At 22.3% G+C, this 10,748-nt stretch overlaps 1 protein-coding gene across 4 annotated transcripts in view; it reads right to left on the bottom strand.

The window, feature by feature from the left end:
- LOC117180088 (putative glutamate synthase [NADPH]) overlaps positions 1 to 10,748 on the bottom strand; it is a 276,810-nt gene that overhangs the window by 149,770 nt on the left and 116,292 nt on the right. For 3 of the 4 annotated variants that reach the window (XM_033372403.1, XM_033372402.1, XM_033372406.1), the window contains exon 9: positions 8,147 to 8,307. In XM_033372403.1, the coding sequence (XP_033228294.1) occupies positions 8,147 to 8,307 (161 nt within the window). Of the gene's footprint in view, positions 1 to 8,146; positions 8,308 to 10,748 lie in introns of those variants that run through there. The other variant, XM_033372407.1, reaches the window with a different exon arrangement.

The raw sequence follows: 10,748 nt of genomic DNA, 5'->3' as shown, positions 1-10,748 counted from the left end.
AGAGGGGGGGGGGGCGGTAGCCCCATTAAAAATGAGGCTTGGTATCAAGGATTTTTTCGCTAAAATGTGAAATAAATTGATAGAACCCAACTAGAAAAATCGACTACTTTTGGTTGAAAAGACTACTATTATATTTTTGGTTCAAAATTCGTCTCGTTTCGTTAAAAATTCCATTATTTGATGTAAGATTTTATTATTTTGTTGAAAATGCAACTATTTTATTCAGGGTGGCCATTTTAATCGAAGAAAAAAATTCCCGGTCATTTCCCGGTTCGCAAACATTTTACCAACACTTTTCAAATAAACAATGTTAAATGAAATGTAAATAAACTACAAAATTTAGCACTTTTATCAATTATAGAGTTCAAAGATTCATTATATTATTTTCAGTAATTTTAAGCTAGACACATTAAAAATCGAAAATAATTTTTTCAACTTAACAGTTCTTTAATAAGAAGTTAAATTATTTTAATTTAAATAGTCTAGGCATCCTTCAAAAGCTTTAAAATTTTATTAAAATATATCGAAAAATCTAGAAGTGGTTTTAAATTATTCCAAATTCAAAATCATTTTTGAATTTTTTGTCAGAACTTTTAAATATATTTATAAATAATAATAGAACACTTATTATTTGTCAAAATATTAGAGTAATTTTAAGAGATGTTTAGAAGTTTAAACAAAATTCAAATTAAATTTAGAACTTGAAATAAATTGAAATACAGCCGAATTCCAAATAAAATGTAGATTTTTGCAAATTTCAAACAAAAAATTTAGATTTTTTTAAGAATGATGAAAGACTTCAAAAGAATGAAAAATTTTTTGAAGATTTTAGGAAAATTGAAAAAGATTTTAGGGATTTAATTTGCTGGATTTTCAAAACTTGTAGGAAAATTTCGATTGATTTTAAAATATATTTAGAAGTTCTGAAAAAAATGTTAACACACTTCGTGTTTAAATACTTGTAGGACAAATTTTAGGAAAAATTTTAATAATTTTAAAAGATGTTTATAAGTTCTTAAACAAAATGTTTAATAATTAGTAATTTGAACAAATATGAAAAAATTTCCACGTGTGCCGACAAAATTCGGCTCTTTATACCAAAATTTCGATGCAAATAGTCCACGAATTGATTTAAAAGAAAATATAAATTTCTTCATACTTCGAACAAAAAATTCAGAAGCTTTTTAAGAATTTTGAAAGATTTCAGAAGAAGAAAAAACATATTTAAAAAGAATATTGAAGAAGATCTAGAAAGAGTTCAAAAATGATCAAAAATTAATGAGGAAGAATTTAAGGAAATTTATTTAATTTAGCAGGATTTTAAAGAAATTGTAAGGAAAAAATTTAAGAAAAACTCTAATAATTTAAAAATATGTTTAGAAGTTCTGAAATTTTTTTTTAAATTATTTAAAATTTAAAAAAATGATGACGTGAGTTTATATTTTTGGAACTGAATCTGAATCTTTGAACTACATAGTCAAAAGTTAAACTTTAATATTGAAAAATGAAGGTTTTTAATGTAAAATTCATCTCTTTGGCAGAAAAATTTGAACATTTGGTTGAAAATTCGTTTTTTTTTTCTTGAAAAACAATTTTTTTCACTGATAATTTACAAATTTCATTTTAAAAATATCTTTTTTAGTTTCAAATTTATGTATTTTGTGAAAAATTGGTCTTTTATGATAGAAAATTAATGTTCTCGGTAAAAAATTCAACTATTTAAATTAAATACTTATTGATCTGAAAAAAATGTTAACACACTTTGTTCAAATTACTTGAAATAATTTCAAGTTTTTTTTATTAATTTTGAATCTTTTCAAAACTTCTACATATCTCTTAAAATTACTTAAATTTTTTCTACAAATAATAAGTGTTCAATCGTTATTTATGCGTCAGAATTTAACAATTTCACTTATAAAGCTTTTAAAATTTTATTTCAAAATCTTGAAAAATCTAGAAGTGATTTAAAATTTTTCCAAATTCAAAATCATTTTTGAATTTTTTGTCAGAATTTTTAAATATATTTCAAAATGAATTGATTTTTTTCTATAACTTTTAGAAAATTCTGCAAATTAAAAAAAAATTAATTTGAATTTATAAATAATAATAGAACATTTATTATTTGTAAAAATATTAGAGCAATATTAAGACATATTTAGAAATTTTAAAAAGATTCCAATTAAATTTAGAGCTTGAAATAATTTGAAATACTTACAGTCGAATTAAAAATAAAATTGAGATTTTTGCAGATTTCAAACAAAAAATTTCAAAGATGGTTGGAAAATTTCGATTAATTTCAAATTAAATGGTATAAAAATTAAACAATTTAGACTCACGATATTTTAAATTGAATAAAAACCTTTAACTATGACTATATTATAATGGATTTATTTTTCAGTTGAAAATAGTAAAACGCACGCTTACATTTTTTAATAGCCGAAAAAATTAATAGAAATAATATATTAATAAATTTATTTATTAAATTTAATATACTTTTAAGCGGCGGGCACCCTTTCTATCATCAAAAATTTTCGATTTTAAAAACTTCTAATTTTTTTTATCTTTAAAACTGTATTTTAAAATTCTTTAAATTAAAATATATGTTTAAAAATCTAAAATGAAAAATTGTTGAAGTGAAAGATTTTCGAATTAAGCATTCTAAACTAAATGATGTAATAATTTATAAATATCACAATTTAACAAATTATTTAAAAAACGGTTGAAATCAAAGTTGGATAACATTTTTATTCCAAACATTTTGTAAAATTCTTTTGCGTGAAAAAACCATCTTTTAGGTTGATATTTTTTGTTGAAAATTCCTTATATTTATACATCATTTTAGTTGAAAAGGCATCTATTTTATTAAAAACTCGTTTTTTAGACGGCTTCTTGGTAGAAAATTAATTTGGTTTAGTTGAGGATCCAAAAATTTAGTAGAAAATTAAACTATTCGGTTGAAAATTAAGTTTTTAAGTTTTTTGTTAAAAAATCTTTTTTTTAAATTTATCATTTTTGTTAAAAATACATCTCCTTTGTGAAAAATTGAAATATTTTGTTGAAAATTCATATTTTTACTGACTTTTTGGTTTAAAATGAATCCTTTTTGATTAAAAAAGCAACTGTTTAGGTCTAAATTAATTTGATTTAGTTAAGGATGCAAAAATTTGGTAGAAAATTAAATTATTCGATTGAAGATGAAGTTTTTTGTTAAAAATTAATATTTTTGGTTTATACTTAAACTTTGTGTTTGAAAATTTATAGAATTTTTTAAAAATTCATCTTTTTGGTCAATAATTCACTCCTTTCGTCAATGAATTATAATTTTAGCTAAAAATTCATGAGTTTGGTTGAAAATTGAACTATTTTGTTTAAAAACTTAAACTGGTTTGTTAAAAATTCATATTTTTGATTTAAATGAAAATATGGGTTTAAAAATTAAAATATTTTAATGAAAATTGTAACTTTTTGGTAGAAAATGAATTTAATTGTTAAAAAATCATATTTTTGGATTGAAAAATCAACCTTTTTGGAAGTAATTCGTCCCTTTGTCTTCAAAATTTCCAGAAAATTAGTTCAAATTTTTTGTTTAAAATTCGTGTTTATTGGTAAAAAAAAATCTATATTTTTTGCTCGAAAATTCGTCTTTTTAATGTGTTTATGAAAATTTAAGTTTTCGGTAAAAAATTAATTTTTGGTTAAAAAATCATATTTTTGGGTTGAAAATTCATAAGTTTTATAGGTAATTCTTCCTTTTGGCTTTAAAAATCAAAAATTTCTAAAACATTTAATGCAGTTTCTGGAAAACTCGTATTTTCTGTTAAAACATTAATCTTCTTGTTGGAAAATTTATAATTTTTGTTAAAAATTCATATTTTTGGTTTCAATTAAAATATGTGGTACAAAAATAAACTATTTTTATAAAAATTCAACCATTTTATAGATACTTCGTCTTGTTGACATTGAAATTCAACAATATTGTTGAAAATTAATTTATTTTGTTGAAAATTGGTGTGTTTTTGGATGAAAGTTAATTCTTTTTTGCTGGAATTTTTTTTTTGCTTGTATTAAATTAGTTCGCAAAAAATCACTACTTTTTCAAAGTTTACCTCTTTGGTTTAAAACTTTATTTTTTTGTGTTAAAAATTCGTTGTTTTTTTTATAAAAGTTAATTTTTTATATGAAAATTTTTACTGAGCCATTTTTGTTTAAAAATATATCTTTCATAAGTTAAAAATTAAACTATTTGCTAGAAAATTGATGTATTTTGTCAAAAGTCGTCTTTTTGGTTAGAAAATTGATCTTCTTTGTTAATAATTCAATATATATTTCGACTTGAAATATTTAATTTTCAAGCAATTTGTTAAATTCTCAGATTTACTAAAAATGCCTACCCAATCACTCAAAATTAAATGTGTATTTTTAAAATTATATTTCAACTTTGAAAGTTTCGTTATCAATCTTATGAATTCTTTAAAATATTTATGAAATTTCTTGCATTCGTTTTAAATTGTTTAAATATTTGAAATCTTTTTGAAATCTTCTAAAAAATTTTGAAATCGTTTTCAATCTTTGAAATTCCAGAAGTATTTTTATAATTCCTCATGGATTCTTTGAAATTTTTCTAAAACATTTCAGAAATATTTTTTATTGGTTTGAAATCACTCAAATTATTGAAATATTTCTAATTATTTCAAATCATTTTGAAATCTTGAAGTTTTTGTAAAACCTTTGAAAAATATTTTAGAAGGTTTTTAAAGTTTTGTAAAATCTGTGAAATCCTTGAAATCTTTGTGAAATTTTTTAAAATCTTTCTTTAATATTTGTTTGAGATAACAGTTGTGCTCGTATGGAATCATTGACATCTTTTAAATTTTTCTAAATTTGCTGAACTTTTTGAAATAATTTAAAATATTTTGAAATAATTGAAATCTCGTATACTTTGAAATTCTGTGAATGTTTTAAATATTTTTGAAGTCTTTGCGACATCTTAAAATTCGCTGAAAAAATTTAAATCGTTTAAAATCCTTGAAATCTGGTGTGCTATGCCTTTTTTTAAATTTATGAAAAACTTGTATTCTTTTGAATTTTTTATGAATTTTTCATGAAATCTTTGAAATATTTGTGTAATCTTTCTGAAATCTTTTGTATTAATTTGAAATCATTTAAAAATTTGTGAAATCCTTTGGAATCTTCAAAAAGAATCTTGAAATTGTTTCAGTTCTTTCAAATATGGTTTAAAAAATTGGTTTAAACCTTCAAATCTTTTGAAAGTTTAAAAATATTTGTTAAATGTTAGAAATCTTTGAAATCTGGTGTTCACAAATTTAAAAAATTCTTGAAATCTTTGAGAAATCTTTTCAGGGTGGCCATTTAAATTGAAGAAAAAAATTCCCAGTCATTTTCCGGTTTTTTCCCGGTTCGCAAACATTTTTCAGGGCCAATGAAATTTAAAAAAATCAAACTATATTTTAAACATTTTTTCATATAAAGTAATAAACAACAAGTTAAAGTATTCAAAGTGGAACCCTTGAATTCCAAACTTTTAAAATTGAAGTTTAAAAGTTTTCAATTCAAAAAGCGTGTATTCAAATGCTCAAAAATGCACATGTACCAAATGAAAGGTATTTATTTATTTTCAGTTAAACAATGTTAAATGGAATTTTAAAAAAACTGCAAAATTTAGAACTTTGATCAATTATAGAGTTCAAAGATTCAGATTAAGTTCCAAAATTATAAATCCACGTTCACATTTTCAATAGTCTAAATTAAAGAATTAAGCAATGAACTTAAAATTTTTTTCAAAATTATATTATTTTAAGTAATTTTAAGCTAGACGCATTAAAAATTGAAAAATATTTTTTGTAATTTAACAGTTCTTATATTAAAAGTTAAATTATTTTATTTTAAATAATCCAGGCATCCTTCAAATACTTAAAAATTTTATTTCAAAATCTTGAGAAATCTAGAACTGGTTTAAAATTTTTCCAAATTCAAAATAATTGTCGAATTTTTTTATAACTTTTAGAAAATGCTGTAAATTTAAAAAAATGTATTTATAAATAACAATAGAACACGTATTATTTGTAAAAATATCAGAGTAATTTTAAGAGATCGAATTAAATTTAGAACTTGAAATAATTTCAAATACAGTCGAATTTAAAACAAAATTTAGATTTCTGCAGATTTTAAACAAAAAATTTAGAATTTTTTTTAAGAATTGTGAAAGACTTCAAAAGAATAAAAAATTTGTTAAAATTCTTAGGAAAATTTAAAATGGTTTTTCACTTCGAAAAATTATGGAAGATTTTAAGAATTTTTTATCAATTTGCAGGATTTTCAAAAATTGTAGGAAAATTTCGATTAATTTTAAAGTATATTTAGAAGATCTGAAAAAAATGTTAACACACTACGTTTAAATTACTTGAAATGATTTCAAGTTTTTTATTAATTTAGAATCTTTTCAAAACTTCTACATATCTTTTAAAATCACTCAAATTTTTTCCACAAATAATAAGTGTTCCATTGTTATTTATGCGTCAAAATTTAACAATTTCACTTATAAATTAAACACTTTTTAAATAGAACAATTCAAATTGTAACGCTAAAAGTTTAAAATTTCTTCAAAAATGTAAAGATTCCAAGCTTTCTATGTAAAACCAATCAGTTTCAAATTTTTTTCTTTGAAATATTTGGTTTCCATTTACTCGTCTCAAATGAACAGTGAAATATTGCTAAATATTAAATGATTATTGTTTTTCTACATTAAGAAAATTGAAATTAAACGGGATAAGAATTAAATAATTTAGACTATCAATATTTTAAATTTAATAAAAACTTTTGATTATGACTATATTATTATGGATTTAATTTTAAGTTGAAAATAGTAAAACGCACGTTTACATTTTTTAATAGCCGAAACAATTAATAGAAATAATATAGAGTACAGATCCATTTTAAAAATAATTTATTTATTTATATTCACAGTTCATAAAATAAAACTGTTTTTTATCAAAAATTTTTAACTTCAAATTCTTTTAATTTTTAACTCTTTAAATCCTCAAAACCACCCTAGTTTTTATAAAAAAATCTTCGATTTTAAAAGCTTCTCATTTTTAATTTTTTTTACCTTTAAACTGCATTTTAAAATTCCTTAAATTAAAATATATGCTTAAAAATTAAAAACCTAAAATAGAAAATTTTTAAAATGAAAGATTTTCGAATTAAGCATTCTAAACTAAATGATATAACAATCTATAAAAATCACAATTTAGGAAATTATTTAAAAACGGTTGAAATCAAAGTTATACAACATTTTTATTCTAAAAATTTTATAAAATTCCCGGTCAAAAAATAAATTCACTGTCATTTCCTGGTTTCCCGGCCAAGCAGCCACCTTGCTTTTGTATTGGTTTAAATCATTGAAAAATTCAAAGAAATTTTGAAGTTTCTAAGATTCACAAAACAAAATCAACAAGAATTCAAAGTTTTCACGGTCTTTGGACACTACTGGTTTTTTTATTTGTTAAATAAACTCGGTAATTGGAGAATTTTTGATTTTTTTTAGTATGAGTTTATCTCATTTTAAAATCTTCGTAACTTAATTTATTTGAAATTTAAAGACTAATTTGAAATTGTACAATATTCAACAATAAAGATTGATATTATATAATTTTGAATATTTAATGTGAAATACTTCAATTCAAAATTGTTTTCTCAATACTTAAAATCACAATATACTGTAATTTTGAAGGCTAGAATTTAGAATTTAGAATTGAAGCCCTGATAAAACTTTTTCAACATTTCTTGAAAAAGGTATACAAATTTAAATACACTTTCTAAACACGAAATGGGAGTTCTGAATTACTTTTGAATCTAAAAACTTTCCCAATCTTATTTCATAATTTATCGAATATAAAAATTAGGAAGAGCTATCTTTCGAAAAAGTCCCTCTGCCTCTAAAATCAAGAATCGTAAATCCCCAATGCAGTTAATCGTGCAATTTCAACTCACAGTCAATTCTTAATCGTCTGCAGTTTCCTCAGTATCCCCTCCGATAATTGGGTATACCAGAACAACAAACGACTGAACATGAAAGTGAAGTTGGATACGAATTAAAATTGCCGTCGAGAATAAATGAATTTTCTACCTGTCCAGGATAGCACCGATGTAACGGCCGTCGGTGAAGGTCAGAAGGGCTGGTCCATCCCAGGGTTCCATGGCACACGACGCCCAGTGATAGAAGTCTTTCTTTTCCGTTGCCATTGTCTTGTCATTCTGCCAAGCTTCCGGCACCATTGTCATCACAGCCTAAATTACAGAATTATACTTACTAATTGCTAACTATTTTACTATGTCAAACAGTCTCTTTGGCTCTGAAAATGAGGCGCTTGTTTATTTACGAAAACTGGGAAATCCGAATGGCAGTTCTCTCTGACTCATTTCAGAGAACGAATACTGAAAAAATACGGAAAAATAAAATTTCCGAAAAAGAAAATATTTCAAATTGTAAAACAATTAAATTTTCAACTCGAAAATATAATTTTTCAAAAAAAAAAATAGTTTTTTTCAAATTTTTAATGAAAAAATATCAATTTTCAACAAAAAAATGAAAAAGTTACATTTCCAGGTAAAAAATTTATTTTTAATACAAAAGTAGTTTTTAACAAAATGTTTAAACTTTTACTCAACTAGTTAAATTTTCAGTTTAAAAAAAAATTTCAGCAAAAAAAAAATAGTTGCATTTTAAATAAAAATACATCAAATTTCTACCAAAAGAGATGAATTTCCAAACTGACAAATCTTCAAAAATAAAATTCCCGACACTGTAACATTCCCGAAAAAGAAAATATTTCAAATAGAAACAAACAATTTTCAATCAAATAATGGAATTTTAAAACAGAAAATATTAAACTTGAAACAAAAAAAAATTTATTTTTAAACACGATAAGGTGCGTAGTTTTCGCAAATTCGCAAAAACTTTTCCCTCAAGATTATCTTTTTAGTTATAATGTTTATTATTTAGTTGAAATTTTAATAACTTGCTGAAAGATCTTTTTTTTAGCAAATTCAACTGTATTGTTGAAAATTTGTCTTTTTGGGTTAAAAATTCAATTCTTTTCGTAGAACATTAACCGTTGCTTAAAATGCATATTTTGTTGCTGATAAATAAACTGAAATATTTTTTGGATGACAAATTTTTTTCAGAAAATTTCTCTTCTTCATTTAAAAGTTCATTTTTTTATGTAGAAATATTGCATCTTTCTTGTATAAAAATACAACTATTCAACTATTTCCTAGAAAATTAAATTTTTGTTCATAATTCGTATTTTTATATTAAAAAATGAATTGAAATCTTTTTGATAAAATTCAATCCTTTTTTTTTTAATTGTCTTTTTGATTTAAAAATACAACTGTTTTAGTCCATTTTTCATGGACAGAAAAGCAAATGGTTGGTTGAAAATTCGACTGTTTTGTTCAAAATTTACTTTTTGTTTAAAAGTTATATTTTGGCGTTGAAAAATTGACTGAAATCTTTCGTGAATGAAAGTTTTAGTACCAATTTCATCCTTTTTGGCAAAAATGCAACTATATGGTAGAGAATTCGATTATTTTGTTAAAAATTAATTCTTTTTGGTTAAAAAAATTGGTCTTTTTGAATTGAAATTTCAAATTTTTTCGTAAAAAATTTTTTTGTTGTTTAAAAATTCATATTTTGACCTTGAAAAGTCAACTGGGGTCTTTTTTTTAATGAAAATTCAACTATTTAGAAAAAATTCTTTTTTTATCAATCTTTTTTGGACTGAAAAAGCAATTTTCTTCGCAAAAACTTATTTCTCGATTAAAAATTCATATTTTAATTTTTTTGTCTTGACTAACAAATTCTTGTTGCTGAAACTTTAACTATTTTGTTAATTCTTTATATTCCTTGTTGAAAATGCAAATATTTGGTTATAAATTAATATGTTTCAGTTAAAAATGAACTTTTTCAAGAAAATTATACATTTTTTTACAGAATTTGTTGTTTCTTTGCAAAAATTTAATTTTTTTGCTCATTCTTTTTTTGGGTTTGAGAGTTAATCTCTTTTTATAGAAATTTCAGCTTTATTGGCTAAAAATTAATTTGTTTCAGTGAAAAATTAAATTTTTTTCTTGAAAATTCAACTGTTTTGTAGAGAATTTTTGGTTTGTTGAAGAATCATAATTTTAGTTGAAAATTCTTTTTTTGTTGTTAAAATCTAAAGTTTTTCACTAAAAAATTAACTATTTCGTTAAAATATTACATTCTCATAAAAATAATTCTGTTTCGGTTGCAAGGAACCCTTTTTTTAATTTACAATTTTGTCTTGAAAATTCAACTGTTTAGCAAAAAATGCATAAATTCGGCTCGAAAATTCAAAAATTGGTTAAAAATTTGTCTTTCTGGCTTAGAAATTCCACAATTTGATCGATTTTTTTTATTAAAGATTGTACTTTGCTTAAAAATTCAACTACTTTGTCAAACATTCACATTTTTTGATAAAAAATCAATTTGTTTGGTATAAATTTCAACTGTTTAGATGAAAGTTGAACTCTTTCTTAAAAGTATTTTTTTTATTTATAGGTTTAGTTGAAAATTCGTTTTTTTTTCGTAAAAGAATAAATTTTTAAAATGAAACTTTAGCTATTTTGTCGAAAATTATAATTCTTGGATTAAAAATTCAACAATTTGGGTAAAAATTTGTGTAATTTGTTAAAAATTTGTCATTTTG

The sequence above is a fragment of the Belonocnema kinseyi genome, chromosome 9, assembly GCF_010883055.1.
Source record: "Belonocnema kinseyi isolate 2016_QV_RU_SX_M_011 chromosome 9, B_treatae_v1, whole genome shotgun sequence".
NCBI classification, from domain to species: domain Eukaryota; kingdom Metazoa; phylum Arthropoda; class Insecta; order Hymenoptera; family Cynipidae; genus Belonocnema; species Belonocnema kinseyi.
Note: the sequence above shows the minus strand (reverse complement) of the source record. Positions and strands in the feature narration are given on the sequence as shown.